The sequence below is a fragment of the Nerophis ophidion genome, linkage group LG11 (assembly GCF_033978795.1).
Source record: "Nerophis ophidion isolate RoL-2023_Sa linkage group LG11, RoL_Noph_v1.0, whole genome shotgun sequence".
In the NCBI taxonomy this organism is placed as follows: Eukaryota; Metazoa; Chordata; class Actinopteri; order Syngnathiformes; family Syngnathidae; genus Nerophis; species Nerophis ophidion.
This window is the reverse complement of record NC_084621.1, coordinates 42,358,883-42,380,956: the sequence shown is the minus strand read 5'-3', so window position 1 is coordinate 42,380,956 and position 22,074 is coordinate 42,358,883. Positions and strand designations below refer to the sequence as shown.

Genomic DNA, 22,074 nt, shown 5'->3' with positions numbered 1-22,074 from the left:
TGGCCGTGCGCAACCCGAGGGTCCCTGGTTCAATCCTCACCTAGTACCAACCTCGTCACGTCCATTGTGTCCTGAGCAAGACACTTCACCCTTGCTCCTGATGGGTGCTGGTTAGCGCCTTTCAAGGCAGCTCCCTCCATCAGTGTGTGAATGTGTGTGTGAATGGGTAAATGTGGAAGTAGTGTCAAAGCGCTTTGAGTACCTTGAAGGTAGAAAAGCGCTATACAAGTACAACCCATTTATCATTTAATGTTTCTTATACATTTCCATATTCAGAAAGGAGCAGATGGAAGTCATAAGGCCTTCTGTGATTCTCATCTTCAGACGTGAACACGAATAACTTTTGTAAGTCCTTCGGAAGAACTTTATTTCTATATTTGAACATCACTAATAGAGTATGCAATTCTATAATGTCTTTTAGTTTTAATAATCCTACCTTAATTAAGAGTGGATTTGTGTGGTCTCTATATCCTACTTTAAAAATAATATGAATTGCTCTTTTCTGTAAAAGAAATGAAGGCATTATGTCTGTTGGGTCTGACAAACCAAACTCGCAGTTCTGTCAGACTTTTATCCAGTCTGTGGAGCCATTGGCGAGCAATATTGTGGAGTGTCTTTTTTATATATATATACAAGTTTTATTTATTTTATATAGGGAATAAGCGGTAGAAAATGGATGGATGGATGGATATTTTTCTGCTTTTATTTATTTTATTTGTTTTTAGTTTTTAGCATTGTAGTATAGTTTTCTTCTGTGATATGGATTCCCTATTACAGTGGTTCTCAAATGGGGGTACGCGTACCCCTGGGGGTACTTGAAGGTATGCCAAGGGGTACGTGAGATTTTTTTTTTTTTATATTCTAAAAATAGCAACAATTAAAAAATCCTTTATAAATATATTTATTGAATAACACGTCAACAAAATATGAATGTAAGTTCATAGACTGTGAAAGAAATGCAACAATGCAATATTCATTTTTGTGGACATGTTCCATAAATATTTTTTTGTGAATAAAAGTTTAGAATTAAGTTCATGAATCCAGATGGATCTCTATTACAATCCCCAAAGAGGGCACTTTAAGTTGATGATTACTTTTATGTGTAAAAATCTTTATTTACAATTGAATCGTTTATTTTTCAAATTTTTGGTGATTTTTATATCTTTTTTTTCCAAATAGTTCAAGAAAGACCACTACAAAGGAGCAATATTTTGCACTGTTATACAATTTAATAAATCAGAAACTGATTACATAGTGCTGTATTTTACTTCTTTATCTCTTTTTTTTAACCAAAAATGTTTTGCTCTGATTAGGGGGTACTTGAATTAAAAAAAATGTTCACGGGGGGTACATCACGGAAAAAAGGTTGAGACCCACTGCCCTACTATAATAGTAATATTTATTCTTCGATGGTGGTGGATTTTTCTTCTTCATTGGCAGCGGCTATTTATTTTTCATTGTTCGGCGGCTATTTCTTGTCGTCAGACATTGAAACTAGGAATGAAAATGAAAAAAATTGAATGATACTTGAGGTTCGATGCCCAGCCCTAATGCAGACTATCAAACAATCACATTCACTCTTTTTTTAGCTGTTAGCTCGTTGCTAACCCCACTGTTACTTACATTCTCTTGTCTTACCATTTTCCTTTTTGGCCATTATACTCAATTGTTTAATCCAAATAACCACAACAATCCAAATTAAAGCTGCAAGCAGCGATGGACGGGACCGATTGGGCTGCTGCCCCCGCGACCCAAGCCTGGATAAGCGGTAGAAGATGGATGGATGGATTATTACACAGAGAAAAAGTTGTATACACATGTATTATACGTCAGTCTCATAGTAATAACAGTTGTAAAGTGCATTGGGCATTATATAAGCACGCCTTGCTGTTGAGGTGTTCAGGACATGTACCACCGGTAGGAGACCACGAGGAAGACCCAGGACACGCTGAAGAGACCATGTCCCTCAGCAGGCCTGGGAGCGCCTCGGGATCCCCCGGGAAGAGCTGGTGGAAGTGGCTGAGGAGAGGGAAGTCTGGGCTTCCCTGATTGGGCTGCTGCCCCCGCGACCCAAGCCCGGCTAAGCGGTAGAAGATGGATGGATGGGATATTACACAGAGAAAAAGTTGTATACACGGATTAATTTTATCACATAAAAAATTAAGTTACGAAAATATTCACACTTATTACTTAAAGATAACTCAAAAAACTATAAAAGAAAAAGAAATGGATTTATTGGAATAAATATACTTTTAAAAATAAAGTAAAATGCACTCAAAAAAATGACTCATCGGATAAACTCAATTAAAATGAGGGCAGGATTTCCATCCAACAAATATATGTTGCCCCAACTCAAAATTAGTACATTCTCACAATACAATAAAAATGAGTTAATCCAACAATTTTTTTATCAAATAAAGCCAAACTAAAATTATTGCAATAACTAAGCGAAATGTATTTACATTTGTCAGACTAATTTTTTAACAAATACAGCTAAAATGAAATTATTTTGGTTACTAAGTGAAATTGATTAATATGGGCCCAACTCAAAATTGATTGGAAATTAAGCATGCTAAAAAGTACCCTTGATGCCATAAAAACACATCAGACAAAACCTGGTTGGTACTTTTAATGTAGAATAATCCTTTTTTCAACAATCTTGAATATAACACCACAAGATGTCAAAGTTACTTGCAAACACAAATCAAAATGTTGCGTTTGAGTGAAAACAAAACATCAAGAAGTCAATTTTACATAAAGATGTCAGATTTGCGTACCAACACAGACCAAGAACTTAGTTTTATATAAACAAAGATGTCAAATTTACGTGATACAAAGCACACAGAACTCAGTCTTGGATATAAAACACCAAGAAACAATTTTACCTTTTCTTAAATAACTCAAGGCAAACTTTGCGAGAAATGGTTCTCCAAAATAGCTCAAAGTGGTGTAAAATTAACACTCAGCACCACAAAGGAAACTGCAAAAACACATTTGAGTCCTGCGCAAGTGTGCTAATGTAACCATCAGCCTTAATGTACTAGAGTTCCATCCATCCATTTGCCACCGCTTGTCCCTTTTGGGGTTGCTGGAGCCTATCTCAGCTGCATTCAATTAAGAAAAGAAAACAAGGCATATACAAAATTCCCATGGATCAACAAACACAAATAAATAAGAACAACTTAACATTCACAGACCAGGAATCTGATATTAATGGGATGCTAGTAGCAAATATCCTTTGAATGTAATCAAGTGAAAACAAAACATGACAACAGTACTAGCTATTCAAAAAAAGAAAAAAAAAAATCCAAAATCTTGAACCAAATTTAATCCAATTATCAAGAGTTGAGTGATGAAACGGAGGAGAGAAATGGATGCGAGAAGTCTGGAGGGTAGTCACACTCAGAGATAAAACGGGGAGGTAAAGTTCATCCAGTCTAAACCCCCCGTAGTCGCTCTCCACTCCCCATGACTGTTTTTCATATGTTGATCGTGTACTTCAGTAGTTCAGTAAACAGCCTCTTCTTCCCTGAAACATTGTCAATACTCAAGTTCAAAATGTTTTAGGTCATAGATTGTCTTTAAATGGGGTGAAAGTTAAGGCAAAAACAATACAACCAAAAAAAAAGATCCGATAATGAACTTCTTCAACCAGTGTCCCCCTCTCATGCAAACAACTTGATTTTCAGCTGCTGTATCTTTGTGTTCAGTTTGTGCCCATCAAGGTTCATTAGGATCTTCTGGAAAAACTCAAATGTGTTCTTGAGGTTGTCTGGAAAGCTTAGATCAAGGGCATAATCAGCATCAAGGGTTGGAATTGGGGGTTAAATCACCAAAAATGATTCCCGGGCGCGGCACCGCTGCTGCCCACAGCTCCCCTCACCTACCAGGGGGTGAACAAGGGGATGGGTCAAATGCAGAGGACACATTTCGCCACACCTAGTGTGTGTGTGACAATCATTGGTACTTTAACTTTAAATAAGCCCAAACATCATTATGATCCCCATGATGACGGTGTCCACGTTGCTCAGGACTTTGATGTCTTCGATAACAACTCCAACATCCTCTGGCTGCCTATCGCCATCTCCAATGACTATGTACTGTATATCCCTATGATGGGCTTCACGGTGGAAGAGGGGTTAGTGCGTCTGCCTCACAATACGAAGGTCCTGCAGTCCTGGGTTCAAATCCAGGCTCGGGATCTTTCTGTGTGGAGTTTGCATGTTCTCCCCGTGAATGCGTGGGTTCCCTCTGGGTACTCCGGCTTCCTCCCACTTCCAAAGACATGCACCTGGGGATAGGTTGATTGGCAACACTAAATGGTCCCTAGTGTGTGAATGTGAGTGTGAATGTTGTCTGTCTATCTGTGTTGGCCCTGCGATGAGGTGGCGACTTGTCCAGGGTGTACCCCGCCTTCCGCCCGATTGTAGCTGAGATAGGCGCCAGCGCCCCCCGCGACCCCAAAAGGGAATAAGCGGTAGAAAATGGATGGATGGATATCCCCATGACTGTGAGGGCCATGTCCCTTACTGCATCCTCAGTGGCAGAGGCCTGAACAACACAAAAACAGAACACCTGTGTTAAGTAAAATGCTAAACACCACTAGCAGAAAATGAATTAGTTTTTGTTTTTTTTTAAGTCCTCATTGCTTGTCAAATCAATCATTTATGCATCATGAAATAAACGTGATTGGAAAATGAACCATATATATATACATATATATATATGGGGCGGCATAGCTCGGTTGGTAGAGTGGCCGTGTCAGCAACTTGAGGGTTGCAGGTTCGATTCCCGCTTGTGCCATCCTAGTCACTGCCGTTGTGTTCTTGGGCAAGACACTTTACCCACCTGCTCCCAGTGCCACCCACACTGGTTTAAATGTAACTTAGATATTGGGTGTCACTATGTAAAGCGCTTTGAGTCACTTGAGAAAAGCGCCATATAAATATAATTCACTTCACTAATATATATATATATATATATGAATATATATATATATATATATATATATATATATATATATATATATATATATATATATATATATATATATATGTGTGTATATATATATATATATATATATATATCCATCCATCCATCCATTTCCTACCGCTTATTCCCTTTGGGGTCGCGGGGGGCGCCGGTGCGTATCTCAGCTACAATCGGGCGGAAGGCGGCGTGCACCCTGGACAAGTCGCCCCTTATCGCAGGGCCAACACAGATAGACAGACAACATTCACACTCACATTCACACACTAGGGCCAATTTTGTATATATATATATATATATATATATATATATATATATATATATATATATATATATATATATATATATATATATATATCCATCCATTTTTCTACCGCTTATTCCCTTTGGGGGCGCTGATGCCTATCTCAGTTACAATCGGATCGAAGGCGGGATACACCCTGGACAAGTCGCCAACTCATCGCAGATATATATACATATATGTACATATATATATATATGTATATCTATATATATATATATATATATATATATGTATATATATATATATATATATATATATATATATATATATATATATATATATATATATATATATATATATATATATATATATATATAAATATATGTCTTAATTAGATTATCCAGCTCGATACCATGGTAGAGCGCAATATATGTGTGTGGGAAAAATCACAAGACTTTCATGAGGGGTTCCCTCAACCGTCCATTGTTCACCCCTCATGAAACAGTTAGAGATTAAGTAGTCTCGTGATTTTTCCCCCCCACACACACACACACACACACACACACACATATATATATATATATATATATATATATATATATATATATATATATATATATATATATATATATATATATATATATATATATATATATATATATATATATATATATAAATCTTTGAAATTGGCCCGCAGCAAGTAGTCATGAACATAATGCAATTGCTGCAACATGATCCTTTAGGCCGGTGGTTCTCAAATGGGGGTACGCCTAGTCCGGGGGGTACTTGAAGGTAGGCCAAGGGGTATGTGAGATTTTTTTTTAAATATTCTTAAAATAGCAACAATGCAAAAATCCTTTATAAATATATGTATTGAATAATACTTCAACAAAATATGAATATACATTCATAAACTGGGAAAAGAAATGCAACAATGCAGTATTCAGTGTTGACAGCAAGATTTTTTGTAAACATGTTCCATTAATATTGGTGTTAAAGATTTCTTTTTTTGTGAAGAAATGTTTAGAATTAAGTTCATGAATCCAAATGGATCTCTATTACAATCCCCAAAGAGGGCACTTTAAGTTGATGATTACTTATATGTGTAGAAATCTTTATTTGTAATTGAATCACTTGTTTATTTTTCAACAAGTTTTTAGTTATTTTTATTTTTTTTTTTCCAAATAGTTCAAGAAAGACCACTATAAATGAGCAATATTTTGCACTGCTATACAATTTAATAAATCAGAAACTGATGACATAGTGCTGTATTCTACTGCTTTATCTCTTTTTTTCAACCAAAAATATTTTGCTCTCATTATGGGGTACTTAAAATTCAAAGAGCCCCATTGTTTATAAAATGCCAGTTATTCAAAAAGTTGTAGTGTGTTGAGCTCAAAGGACCACAATACATGTAAATAAGAATGGGTAACACCATTTCATGCTACTGTGTAACACAAACTATTACCTTACTAGATATTCCTTGAAAAAAGTGTCTGGATCTTCATTGAGACAGATAACAAGGCTTCTCAGGATGCACCCCCTCCTGATGTCAATGTTGTCACACTAAAGCAGGGGTGAAAAATCAAAACAGAATTTAACTAAATATTGGTGCAACAGTGGCACAGGGAGAGGGGCCAGTTGACGAGAGTGTGTAAAGAAAACTAAATAATTGATAATTAATTCATTGCCCCTTCACTCCACCTTTGGTTTTATGTATTGAATATCAATACATAAAAATACAAGTTAACTTACTTCACTCTGCTGGAACAGGGCAGGTCATCGGTTTTTGATTTCCTCTATCATGGGCCTCTGTTCAACGACCTCTCGTCGTCTGTGTGAGAAGTTTTCTACCATTTTTGCTTTTATCAGCACTTCACTTTCTTTTATTTCTGACAACAAAGCCATCCTCTCACTTTCCAAGCTTTCTGTGGTTTCACCTTTTGGGTGCAGTGGTATCTAGTAAACTTCAGCTTTTCTCGCTTTCTAGATGTTGACTGCAGCTTTGCCTTGGCCTTATTCCACTGGGCATCTAGTATGTACTCAACTGGCTCTAAAACAGAAAAGTGAGACGTATAGTAGTTTACGTTTGAGATGTGTAGTCCTGTTAACGTTTATACGCAGTAGCAAGAGGGCCGTCCTTTACGATGGCTACGCCTAATGGATTAGATTGGCATTGGACAGTGGACAAGCTCATCAGTTAGTGAGTCTTGAACTTGTAGTTTATGATGCTGAAATACATCCAAAACGAAAGCTTTTTTGACAGGCCAAGATGCTGTACTCAATATGTAGTGAAATTCAGAAAGGACCTCATCAATAACTGACTTTAGAATATGAACAATATTTTCTAACTTCAATAAAATGCAAGCAATTCCCTGTTCAATAGATATTTGCAGGTTCAATTATGTTGCATCATCACAACTATGTGTTTCAAATTCATGATCTGTATCAACAGACTCTATTGGCCCAGCTTCAGATTTGTCTGACTCTTGCACCTGACCTAATTGTGCTGACAACATTAGCTTTAAATTCTATCATTGAATGTTAGTTGTGTTTCCTATTTTTGTGTGTGTTAAATGTACTGTGTACATTTGTTTTAAACGAGCAACCTAAAAACATACATGGAACCGTTTCATTACGCCTCAGATGTTGATTTATGTGTTGAAAATAATCTATTTCTGTTGTTTGGGCTTTGCATGTGCACACATGACACTTGAATGTAGCTACTTCCGCTGTTTTGGGAGTTTGCTCTTGACCATGAACTATGAACTTTGAATGTATGATTTAGTAGCTTACTCCATGGGCGATCTGTATATGGACATGGATAGTGATAACTGCCCCTTAAATCCCCATGAGTCTGCCTAAAATGCTGCAACAAGAAATACCTGCTAGCTAGTTCCAAACTGCATTCTTTACACTGCCACATTCATAATCCTGAAATAGAGAATAAAGAGAATTAGCATATATCACATCAAAAGGATGACAATGATAGAGATCAGCTTGTACCAGCATTAAACACATCACCTATTACTTACAATCACTAGGCTGCCACAAGGAGCTTGGTAACGCTTAACATTAGGAGGCTGCCACACGAAGCTTGAAAAAAATTATCAATCTGCAAAAGATGATAACTTATTGAGTTATAAGTGGAAGTACCAAAATACCCAGAAATGGGTATTCTTCCCGTGGACTTGACTTCCTCTGTGTGACGGAAACATGGCTGAGAGCCGGTGAGTCCGCTCCTCTTAATGAACATCTGATTTCGGAGTGTTCCTACTTTAATTCTCCGCGGTCGTCCGGTCGAAAAGGAGGAGGATTAGCAGTCGTTTTTTTAAAAATGACTTTAAATGCCGTCAGATCCGCCTGAAATCCTCCTTTTCAAGCTTGGAACTGTGCATGTTTGAGCTGGAGGGGTCGTGGCCTCCAGCTCCAGCTGAATTTCGGGACATTTTTGGGAGAAAATTTCTTCCGGGAGGTTTTCGGGAGAGGCACTGAATTTCGAGAGTCTCCCGGAAAATCCGGGAGGTTTGGCAAGTATGTAAGAAGGGCTTGAATAATTTTTTTGAGCGTGGACAATACCACTGAAAGACTTTTTACAGTGCAGGAAGCCGCCATCTTTTGACGGCAAGCAGTGCACCAGCACCAGCCACCGGTTCTTTGTGGGCTCATAAAATCCAGACCGGTCTAGTAATTAAAACTCTTTCATATACGTTTAATCAGAAGGGTTCAATCTCTCTTCTCTTGCTTTTTTAAAGCCGAAACGACAAACGGCTTCAGGGGAGATTATGTTTGGAAAAAAAGCGACATTTTTTTAGCCAACTTTTATATTGAAGTGGGAATAGCAAATTTGCTGTTGATTTTAGCCGGGGGTGTCAATGGATGAAATATAGGTCTAACTGAGACTTACGTAGTGTTTTATGTTTCATGTTTCCATGACGTTTCTACTGGAAGTTACAGACAGTTTTGTCTGTATTTTCTTCCTAGGGGGGCGCTAGAGCGCAATTTTGAGTTTTGGGGTTTGGTTTTTCTGATTAGATCGCAATTTTCCCCAGTTTTGATATGTGTGTCAAATTTGGTGAGTTTTGTAGCATGTTAGGGAGGTCAAATTACAGCTCAAAGAGGCAGCGGTATAATAATAATAAATAATAATAATAAAACCCTAGAAATTCAATAGGGTCCTCTGTCCCAAAGGGACATCGGTCCCTAAATTTGGTGAGTTTTGAAGCAGGTTAAGGTAGTCAAATTACAGCTCAAAGAGGCGGCGGTATAATAATAATAAAGAAAAATAATAAAACCTTAGAAATTCAATAGGGTCCTCTGTCCCAAAGGGAAATCGGTCCCTAATAATAAAACGCTAGAAATATAATTGGGTCCTCCGTCCTAAAGGGACATCGTCCCTAATAATAATAAAACGCTAGAAATTCAATAGGGTGCTCCGTCCCAAAGGGACATTGGTCCCTAATAAAGAATAATAATAAAATGCTAGAAATTCAGCGGCCTAGTGGTTGGTGTGTCCGCCCTAGAATCAGTAGGTTGTGAGTTCAAACCCCGGCCGAGTCATACCAAAGACTATAAAAATGGGACCCATTACCTCCCTGCTTGGCACTCAGCATCAAGGGTTAGAATTGGGGGTTCCATCACCAAAAATTATTCCCGGGCGCGGCACCACTGCTGCCCACTGCTCCCCTCACCTCCCATGGGGTGATCAAGTGGATGGGTCAAATGCAGAGGACACATTTCACCACACCTAGTGTGTGTGTGACAATCATTGGTACTTTACTTTTTAATAAAGAATAATAATAAAACGCTAGAAATTCAATAAGGTCCTCTGTCCCAAAGGGACATCGGTCGCTAGTAAGTCTCGGGGTCAAGGAAGCTGCAATAATCGTGTTTCATATCACAAAGTGAAACATTTACTACATTGGTGAGTGCAGCCAAGCGGGGTTAGGCGGAGTTTGATAAAACTGACTCAGTGTGAGCACATTCTGAGTCACTTCACTTTTTTAAAATATAAGCATTCCACTGAATGTCAAGGTCTAGCTAGAGACATGAACAAAACATAGGGTATTGAAGGTAGCACCACCCTTTTTGACAAAAACAAAAAAATATAATCACTTTTCATGTTGTCTGGTAGTGTCTTTTCTTTCCTAGCAAACCCCTAATTAGATCAAAGAGTTATAGGGAAACTTTTTATTAATTTCATGATTTTGTCTTTTCATTTATTCAATCTCCTACTTGCAACCCGTGTTGTTAAGTGAAATCTTGAATATGTTATTTTAATCCATGTTTTTGTCAACCACAAACTCCTAATCAGCTACTACATGGTCCATAAAGTATTTTTAAATCCAGTTTTTGACTTTAATTATCCAGTTGGTCCTTAAATGAATACATTTACGCATCAATATTTTTCATCTGAAGAAAGGAAAGGAGCAGAAGTGTGCTCACAACACAGGAAGTGAGTTGGCAAACCTATTGAACATTGTGCAAGACAAGAAGATGACTCCCCATATTGCTTCTTTTCTTCCTATAAACTCATAACTTTCCACTTTTGACGGTTTTACAGACCCTAACAACTGCAGACTAAGCTTGTTTGTGGCAAAAGACAGGCTAGAACAATCTCAATATATCATTTAGGAATTTAAAAGCACACTCAAACTCAAGTTATACAAAAAGAAAGCAAAATGTTTTATTTTTTTATTATTAGAGTACAGTATAAATTATCTACATGTGTTTGACTAATTTTTGGTTGTCATATATTGATCAATTCATAATGACCAAGTCAGAGGTCTGTCTTGTACCAATACATGTGTAGATTCTATCACTTTAATTCTGTAAACACAAGGCAAACAATAGTGAAACAGACACTTTGATTCCATTATTTCCACTGTTCCATTTTGAGAATAAAACACAAATTATTTACAATTGAAGTCATTATTGTATCTCGTCAACAAATATATATTTTATTGCATATCTATTTTAGGCCAATAAAAATGACAATATATCCTTGTAGAAAACACATGTGTTTAAAGTGTATAGCCTACATTAGCATAGCAATTATTCAGTCCCTAATAATTATAATGCATTTCATTATAAATACTTTGTAATAATGTTTTCAAATCCCTATACCTGGGTTCACCACCCTTTTTGAAACCAAGAGCTACTTCTTGGGTACTGATTAATGCGAAGGGCTACCAGTTTGATACACACTTAAACTAATTGACAAAATAGCCACTTTGCTCAATTTACCTTTAATAAATACATTTATATATATATATATATATATATATATATATATATATATATATATATATATATATATATATATATATATATATATATATATATGTATGTATATATATATATATATATATATATACATATATATATATATATATATATATATATATATATATATATATATATATATATATATATATATATATATATATATATATAAAAGGGGTATATCTATCGGTCATTCCGTCGCATATTTTTTTTCCTTTTGCGGAAATTTTTTTGTAGAGAATGAATGATGAAAAAAACACTTAATTGAACGATTTAAAAGAGGAGAAAACACGAAAAAAATGACAATTAAATTTTGAAACATAGTTTATCTTCAATTTCGACTCTTTAAAATTCAAAATTCAACCGAAAAAAATTAAGAGAAAAACCAGCTAATTCTAATCTTTTTGAAAAAATGAAAAAACACTTTATGGAACATCATTAGTAATTTTTCCTGATTAAGATTCATTTTAGAATTTTGATGACACGTTTAAATAGGTTATAATCCAATCTGCCCTTTGTTAGAATATATAACAAATTGGACCAAGCTATATGTCTAACAATGAAAAATCATTATTTCTTCTAGATTTTCCAAGACAAACATTTTAAAAGAAATTCAAAAGACTTTGAAATAAGTTCTAAATTTGATTCTACAGATTTTCTAGATTTGCCAGAATATTTTTTTTAAATTTTAATCATAATAAGTTTGAAGAAATATTTTCACAAATATTCTTCGTCGAAAAAACAGAAGCTAAAATGAAGAATTAAATTAAAATGTATTTACTATTCTTTACAACAACAAAAAATTAAAATAAACATTGATTTAAATTGTCAGGAGAGAAGAGGAAGGATTTAAAAGATAAAAAGGATATATGTGTTTAAAAATCCTAAAATCATTTTTAAGGTTTTATTTCTTCTCTAATATTGTCTTTATGAAAGTTATAAGAAGCAAAGTAAATAAATAAATGAATTTATTTAAACAGGTGAGAACCAAGTCTTTGAAATATTTTCTTGGATTTTCAAATTCTATATGAGTTTTGTCTCTCTTAGAATTAAAAATGTCGAGCAAAGCGAGACCAGCTTGCTAGTAAATAAATACAATTTTAAAAAAGTGTGGCAGCTCACTGCTATTTTTAGAACAGGCCAGCGGTCAACTCATCTGGTCCTTACGGGCTACCTGGTGCCCGCGGGCACCGTGTTGGTGACCCCTGCCCTATACAAAGTATGCTACACTCTGATTTTTGACTGCTGTAATTAGGATGGGAATCTCGCAACATCTACAATTCAACTCGATTTCTTGAGGTAACCATTCGATTCGGAATTGGTATTCGATTTAAAACAATTCTCAATTCAAACTGATGCTTGCGATATAGGATAGGATATAAACTTTTATTTATCCCACAATGGGGAAATTACGTTATTGCAGTGCAAGTTTTCACTGCGGCCTGTCGAACAGTTAGTTAATGATCCTTATGGTCTGGTGATGGTCCACTCATCCAGTTTCACCCGCAGCAGTGCTGGCTGGTTGGTGTTGAAAGCACCTGAGAAGTCCGAGAACATGACTATCACCGCACTTCCTGCATTCTCCAGGTGGGCGACGGCCCAATGCAGCCTCCATCTTGATGCTTGGACCGTAAGATAACTGCCAAGGGTCCATTGCTGACACTGTCTGGGCGCAAAGGGGGCTGAGGATGATCCGTTCCATGGTTTTCGTAAGGTGGAAGATCAGTCCAACAGGTCTGAAGTGGTTTGGCTCCTTTGGATGTGGTATTTTAGGGATTGGAATTGTAATATTATCATTATTATTGTAATAAAAAGTATTTTATATACAAATGATAACAAAACTTTTCAAGACAGTTTTCAGGTGATAAAGCTCCTCTTGTCTGCAGACGGATGACATATATACAAATAAGTGAGGAGATGGCCTAAAAACATATTTTTAAAAATGAACTCTTAAAAATGTTTTTTTTATATACAGTATATATATCCATGCATCCGTTTTCTACTGCTTGAACCTCTCGGGTTCAGCTGCAATCGGGCGGAAAGTCAACACCCCACCACAGGGCCAACACTCAACAGTCAACATTCACCATTTAGTGTTGCCAATCAACCTATCCCCAGGTGCATGTCTTTGGAGGTGGGAGGAAGCCGGACTACCCGGAGGGAACCCACGCAGTCACGGGGGGAACATGCAAACTCCGCATAGAAAGACCGCGAGCCCGGGGATAAAACCCAGGACCTTTGCATTGTGAGGCATACGCTAACCCGTGTGACACCGTTTGCTGCCCATATATATATATATATATATATACATATATATATATATATATGTATATATATATTTTTTCTAAAATGTTGGGTTCCTCAATTAGGAATTTTCAAGGATTGATATGACTAGTCAAACTAAAAATATAAATACTAGAGTAGGGATTGGCCAATATGGCTTAAACTCTATTACACGATAGACTGTATATCGCAGCCCCCAGCAAAGACAATATTCTGTATATCACAACATATTGTTTGGTATGTAAATGATAATAGAACCATTTCAGAATGGGTTACAAACATGGACACAATTACCATTGAGGACACCAAGGTCATGTCCTCTGTAGTTTTTTAAAAATGATGATACGACTGATAGCAAAAATACCTTGTGTGGGACATTGTGTACATCACAATGCGGTAGATCATCCTTTCCCAATATACAGTCTTTGGTCATGCACCGCCAAAGCCGCTACAACTTCAGACAACAACGTAACAGAATGAAGTCCACTTTTAATACAAACATCATCCGATTCGAAATGTGCTGTCAACATAACATTAACATTAAATTATGCTGATGTCACTAATGATGGTTTCGCCTTGATTTAAATTGATGTGACTCGGTGTGGGTTTAATGCTGTCATGTCAGCCAGGTGCTGTCCAGCTCAACACGCAGAACACGCGCTGTGCGCAGAGCTTCGCTATCCGTGGGGTCGTGTGGGGGGGACAATGCACTTCATTTGAAATTTGACCCCAAATGTATTCCTGGACAGGTCATTCGCTGTCACTGAGGAGAATATTAAGATACATTTCTCCCGATTCTTCTAGTGCAGTGGTCCCCAACCTTTTTGTATCCGCGGACCGGTCAACGCTTAAAAATTTGTCCCGCGACCTGGGGGGGGTGTCCTTTTTTTTTTTTTTTTTTTTTTCTTCTTTGTCATGAAAAAGGGACGTTTTTGTCATGAAAAATTTAGTTTTTTGTGGTTAGTGCACTATTTGTAAGTGTATATTGTGTTTTTTATGTTGATTTAAAAGAAAGAAAAATTTTTTTTTATTTTTTTTTTAAACAAAAAATTCTTCTGCGGCCCGTAAACGGGCCGCGGCCCAGTGGTTGGGGACCACTGTTTTAGTGGCACTAGTGGTGCGTGTGACAGGGACGGCGTGGCGCAGTTGGGAGAGTGGCCATACCAGCAACCTGAGGGTTCCTGGTTCAATCACCACCTTCTACCAACCTCGTCACGTTCGTTGTGTCCTTGAGCAAGACACTTCACCCTTGCTCCTGATGGGTCGTGGTTAGGCCCTTGCATGGGAGCTCCCGCCATCAGTGCGTGTGAATGAGTGAATGTGGGAATAGTGTCAAAGCGCTTTGAGTACCTTGAAGGTAGGAAAGCGTTATACGAGTATAACCTATTTAGCATGTACTTCAAAGCAGAAGTTTACGTCGGAATTGACGTAAAGTCACCAAATTTATGTTTTAATGATGTTGAAATTGTTTAATACGCTAACTACAGCATAGTAATTTGAAAAAGTGGATTGTTCATTGTGTTGCTCAAGGTAAGATTGATTTAATATTACTTACTCAGTGGCCTAGTGGTTAGAGTGTCCGCCCTGAGATCGGTAGGTTGTGAGTTCAAACCCGGGCCGAGTCATACCAAAGACTATTAAAATTGGACCCATTACCACACTGCTTGGCACTCAGCATCAAGGGTTGGAAATGGGGGCTAAATCACCAAAAATGACAGCAATGCTGCTGCCCACTGCTCCACTCACCTCCCAGGGGATGAACAAGGGGATGGGTCAAATGCAGAGGACACATTTAACCACACCTAGTGTGTGTGTGTCAATCATTGGTACTTTAATTTGAACTTTAATGGTGCTGGGAAAAACCTGTATTTCAGCCTTTCAAAGCTCCACCATGTTTCGACCTCGATATTTGTCAAATTCTAGTAATGGCCCTAGTGACAAAGGTTCCTTAAATGTACAAAAAAAACTTATTATTTTGTTGTTTCAATACTTTACATTTGTTTTCAATCAATCAATGTTTATTTATATAGCCCCAAATCACAAATGTCTCAAAGGACTGCACAAATCATTACGACTACAACATCCTCGGATGTTGGGATTTGGGTGATATCGTATATCATCTATTCATCCATCCATCCATTTTTTACCGCTAGTCCCTTTTGGGGTCGCAGGGGGTCGCTGGAGCCTATCTCAGCTGCATTCGGGCAGTAGGCAGGGTACACCCAGGACAAGCCGCCACCATCTATATAACCAATATTACAATAGTATTGGCCCCTAGAGGAGACCAAGCCAATTAGATCAATCTATCAGGATCGTGGTCACTGATTGGCAACATTGACATTGTGGATTGAAATATTGTAATGAAAGATGACTAAAGGGTGTTGTATAGAGGGCACTTATAATTTTTTAAAAATGTATTTAGAAGGTGGTAAATAGTTTTCTTATGCTCTAGCTGTGAAATAATTGAAATTATATTTAGTGATTCCTTCTTCGCAGACAATATTTCGCAGGCCATGTCCAAAACAAATTAAAGGAGAACTGCACTTTTTTGGGTGAATTTTGCCTATAATCCACAATCTTTATGAGTGACAAGAACAAGTGTTAGGTTTATAAAAAAATATATATTCTAACTGGTAGATAAACGTAAATAAAAGTCCACTTACAATGGAGTCTATTTTGCCCATACAGCACTTTAAATAACCGTCAAAAACCGCCAACAATACGCCATTTACATTTCGTAACCTAAATAGTAGCTAAGTATTAGCAATATTGCTATTATAAGCGTTAGCGTTAAGGACCTATTTTTAGCGGCGCATTGACACACAGCGCTAACTTCCCTATGCTGCTGTATTGACAAGTGAGCTGCCTTCTCGTCTCGGAGCTCATGAATATTTATTCTGAATTATAAATCGTACCTTTCACCTGTATAGCAAAAGTATGAGGGCATAATCCGAGAAGTATGTCAACTTCGACAGCCAATTTAGACACGAAAATGGCAAGAACGACTCAAAAAGATGCTGGATTTTACCCTCCTTTCATTCAGGATTGAGGATTTGTATTCATTCTTCATCTAAATGAGAATATGTCGACATCCTCACAGTCGGCATTCTAATGACAGCGGACATTATACAGTAAGTGATGTTTTTTTATGTTTGTTGGCTCTCATAAAATCCGCGTTGAGCAAAAATCATTGTTGTTGAAGGAAAAAGCAAACGTTTTGAAGCGTTTGTGAAAATAATGCGCTGGCGTAGGTTTAAAATAGGCAAAATATGTAAATATGACATATTATTATGAATGTGCCCGTTACTACATTATATGTATACTTAAAGCATGCATATAAAACCTTAATGAAGGTGTTTGGACATTTTATAGTGCTTTATAGCCAGAATATAGAAATTTCCATGGGCTCCATTGTAAGCTGACTTTTGATCGCATTTATTTACGAGTTTGAATGCATAAAAAAACCCAAAACCTATATGTTCTTGTCTTACATAAGGGTTGAAAATGATGGGCATATTTTTTTTAAAAGTGTAGTTCCCCTTTAACTATAGCTCCAATCTATGTCTCCTATCAGACCTTTGTAACAAAATCATCAATGTTCAATAAAAAACAGCAACAACAAAAACTTTGTTAGCGCTCTCTGGGAAGTTGCACATTCTGGATTGCTGACAATAAGTTTGAATTTGCAACTTTTGCGCTACGCAGAATGGTCGACATTTGCATATACGCAATCTTTGTCACCCCCTTCTCGATCCACACTTGAGTCCAGTTGATATGTTGGGTGCTGCAAAGACACAAGTAATGTTAGCTTTAGTTAGGAACAATTCGACGCAAATGTTGAAGGTAGGAAGTGTCCTACATGCATGTTAATGTACACAGGTTCTTCCGTAACCTGCATGTCTGGAAGCTTTTCGTTTTCGGTTTGCTTGCAATTTTCTTTTCTGGGGAAAAAAAAAAAATAATCGAGTTACAAAACAACACATACACATTTTTTTATTTTTTCTGCCAATGCACATACCTTGTGGTTTGGTTTGATGGTGCTCTGCTGAAGTTTGCATAATATCCAGAGCATTCCCTTACTAGATGCGCTGACCTGGAAAACAATACAATGTGCTTTTATTACACCTTTCATTTTGCCCTTTTTGGGTTTTGATGCAGATACTTTTCTAATTGGTGTTTAAAGTTACACTAATAACGTTTCTTTAAGGTTTTGACAAATTGGGGTTAAATCATAATTGTGCTGGGACAATTTACGAAGAAAAAAATGCTTTGTTATTATTCGCCCTTTACCGTAATTATTAAGAACACAAAACAACCGATCCAGTATAGGTAAAGCTGTGCATATTCATTGTTCCTTTGCCACATTGTGCTTCAAATATATATATTTTAAGATCGTCTTTCTATTTTTCAGAGCATTTTCTAGCATAGAAATGGCTAAATATACAAATATATATATATTATTGGCCACTAGAGGAGGCCCAACCCATTAGAGCAGGCTGTTCAGTATCAGGGCCACTGATTGGTTCAACCTGTGGCAGCCTTATTACATGGATTAAAAGACTGACTCAGTGCCAAAAGGGTGTTTTCTCATCACTAGAGGGCTCTCATTGACGAGCTGGTAGTGTCGCTTGTAACGCAACCTCCAGATGCAGAGACGGCAGACAGCGTCCATGTAAAAAACAATTTTATTAGCACCAAAACAAACACTAGTGCTGCCAGGGATTGCGCAGAAGGCAAACACCTCTGTAGCATAGCCACTAAACAATGAAAGATGACCATGCACTGTCCAGAGAAGTATTAAGCATTCTGATTGGCAACCAGGGACAGGTGTGTCCTGATTTCCAATTAGGGACAGGTGAGTCAGGCAGCGTTCAGGCCACAGAAGAACAGAAAGGAAATGAAAACACAAAGTAAGTGTAAACAAGAAAACAAGAGCGCTAGACTTGAAATAACAACAAGCAAAGGAAAACAAACAAAACGTCAAAATATGTCATGGAACGTCATGACACTCATGATGTTGACAACTTTATTTTGTCTTAAACTGTTTTTTTATGGTCTAGCTACGAAAATATTTCATTTAGCATTAATGATTCCAACTTCTCAGAAATTAATTTATCGTGGCCATGTCCGGAACCAATTAACAGTGATAAACGAGGGATTATTGTAAACTATCTGACCTGAGCCTGCAGATCTCAGAGTCGTATTGGGTTTATAAACCATAAGCATTTATTGGATGTAATCTAGACATAAACACTTTAAGGATATACAGACCAGTTGTGCAACTTTAAAGTCTTTATTATACTGTATGGCTGACTGGGAGCTAGTGTAACGTCTTTAGAGATTGATTAATCGGTTCAGGTCTCTTTGTTCTGGTCTGAACACGAGCTGCAGTGTTCTAGAAGAGCTGCAGCTGTTTATTGAGACCTGTCACGGTCTGATAGTGGGTGCTGTTGGTAATGACCCCGGGATGCAGAGACGGCAGGTAAAATGCAGGTAAAAATGTATGTAATGACAAAACAAAAATAGTGCAGCAAGTAAGTGCACAGAAAGCATGAGGATATCTGTGCAGCATGGAGGTAGAAAACAAAAAGCAAAACAGAATTGCGAGCCAAAATGATTGAGGTCCTTCCAAAGGACTGGATTGGCTTGGAAAGCATCCTGATTGCCACTTAGGGAACAAGTGAGGGAGCCAGCGCTCAGACCAGAGTAGTCGTGGCAAATGGAATCAAACAAGAAGTTAAAGGAAAAATAAGAGTGCTGGACAGGAAATATTACAAAATGATAACTGTCATGACAAGACCATTGCAATAGTCACATCTACTGGAGACAAAACATGGATGAGCTTCAGTTGGTCTGTTTGGGATGTGAGAATCCATCCATCCATTTTCTACTGCTTATTCCCTTTCGGGGTCGCGGGGGGCGCTGGCGCCTATCTCAGCTACAATCGGGCGGAAGGCGGGGTACACCCTGGACAAGTCGCCACCTCATCGCTGGGCCAACACAGATAGACAGACAACATTCACACTCACATTCACACACTAGGGCCAATTTAGTGTTGCCAATCAACCTATCCCCAGGTGCATGTCTTTGGAGGTGGGAGGAAGCCGGAGTACCCGGAGGGAACCCACGCATTCACGGGGAGAACATGCAAACTCCACACAGAAAGATCCCGAGCCTGGATTTGAACCCAGGACTGCAGGACCTTCGTATTGTGAGGCAGACGCACTAACCCCTCTGCCACCGCGAAGCCCCGGATGTGAGAATATGTTCTTTAACAGCAAGAAAACTGTGTTGGTGAAAGTTTGAGACTTGGTCTTTGACTGTTAAAGACAGGGGCTCTAAGTATTAACTAATAGCAATCCCTTTTCCTTGCTGCCAACAAAAAATACTTCAGTTTTGTTGTGGTTTAAGTGAACATTTTGTTTCATGCAGTTATTTATTGGTTGTAAACACATTTATTGAACTGTAGTCATATTGGGTTAATGCTAAATGTACTGTAATTTCCGGTCTATAAGCCGCTAGTTTTTTTTCCACACTTTGAACACTGCTGCTAATTTATGGATTTTTCGTCACATCACACCAATTAAATTGCCAAACAGGTCACGGTGGACCAATGGATTTGTTCACATTAGATTAAATACACTTACACGATCATTCAGTCAGCCATTTAGCGCGTTATGGACTCACTCTAATCAAGACACGACGGAATGCACACAAGTCCACTACTGAACCTAAGAGATCAATCCAGCCATTAAAACAGAATACATTAAGTTTGTGAATGAACACAAGCACCTGTGTAAATATTTTATGTTTCATTATAGACGTGTGCGGCCCAATGTATGGTGCAAAGTAAAATGTGTTCAAAAATTAGGTGGCTGTGGCTTATAATTCGGTGCGCTCTGTAGCCCAGAAATTACGGTAACTGTGTCGCCTGCATGACTTTAGTACGTCAACATTCAACTTGTGTAGAATTACACCCAAAGTTAGCATGTACAAGCCGAACAAAAGGGGTCCCAGAACTGACCCCTGGGGACCCTGTAAGTCATTGCCATTCGATCAGATTCAAAATGTCCGATAGTCATAAAAGAGTTTTTTTTTTTTTTTTACTCTGATGTGTAATGAAACAACATTGTTCTGCAGTGAAAGCTCACCTTGCGTGTTTTCTCCAAACCACAAATCCGACAGCAGTTGCAACAAGGATGAGAAGTACAGCGAATGGTACAAAGATGGCAATGTACAATGTTTCTGATATCATTGGTTCTGTGAAGAAATTAAACATTATAAAGTAGTCACAAATGCGTTCTTTAGGTCAACACTGATGGATACACTTACGTGCCGTTCCTTCCAAGGCAGTCATGAGTGACGGCAGAACATTCACTACAAAAAAATTAAATTTCAAGCTATCATAGTGATGATTTTGTTCCATCGTCCTAAAAATAACGTATGATCTTACCTGGTTTACCAACTAGGACTCCTTGGTCTACGAGAGAAATGGTAGGGAAAATCACTGAAGGACATTTTAAGCCACGACGACAATATTGTACCTTGATGCTTACCAGACTGTGATATAGTGACAATGTTGTTAGAAAAAGTGTAGTTATTGGTCTTTCCAATAACTCTTAGGTAAATACGCAGTCCATTGTCTATGAAATCTGAGATTCTGAGGGTGCAACTCTTGCTGTTTCCCTGTGGGAGCAGCTGTGTCTTTCCTCTGTATTTCTCCAGCACAAATGTGCGATTGGGGTGAAAAATAAATGCATTGGGGTCCCTGTCGTAGGTATTAAACATACTTTTTAGTGGTACTTTCCAGAAAAGCTGAAGGTTTTCGTGGTATTCCTCTGGCGGTACGCTGAATGTGCATGGTATGGTCACACTTTTGTTTTTCTCTACTGTGAAGCTTCTATTGACTTTCACACCCCATGTTTCACCTGGAAAGCACAAAAACAATGTGATAGTAGGCGCACCATTAATGAATCCAAAACAAACACCACAAACCTTTTGAATTAGACACCAGGATCAGAATGAGAGCGAGCTCAATCAAAGGTTGCAGATGATCCACTGAAGACATTCCGTTAGTGAAAGTGAACAAACTCAGCACTACTTTTACACCAAAACAATTTTTCTTATTTAACTTTGCAACAAATACTAGCTTCCTACCAATGAATGGCAACTTGCAGAGAGGAGCCAGGAGAGGTTAGTGTTGCTAGATCCTAGCAGTCAAATTAAATTCTTGGGTGTGTTTCCTGTTGCTTTGCAGTGGTAAATGAAGAAAT

At 37.7% G+C, this 22,074-nt stretch overlaps 1 protein-coding gene across 2 annotated transcripts; it reads right to left on the bottom strand.

Moving 5' to 3' along the window:
* Positions 1–12,890: 12,890 nt before the first annotated feature.
* LOC133562120 (uncharacterized) lies at positions 12,891–22,074 on the bottom strand. 2 transcript variants are annotated; one of them, XM_061916026.1, is made up of 9 exons: positions 21,959–22,051; positions 21,797–21,859; positions 21,358–21,729; positions 21,255–21,281; positions 21,134–21,178; positions 20,953–21,061; positions 17,820–17,894; positions 17,661–17,742; positions 12,891–17,585 (listed from the first exon to the last, which is right to left on the bottom strand). In XM_061916026.1, the coding sequence occupies exons 3-9, from the start codon at positions 21,587–21,589 to the stop codon at positions 17,499–17,501; spliced, it is 657 nt and encodes a 218-aa protein (XP_061772010.1). In that variant the 5' UTR covers positions 21,590–21,729; positions 21,797–21,859; positions 21,959–22,051; the 3' UTR covers positions 12,891–17,498. The 2 variants fall into 2 exon arrangements, with proteins under 2 accessions (XP_061772010.1, XP_061772009.1); XM_061916025.1 differs by having other exon boundaries at positions 21,797–22,074.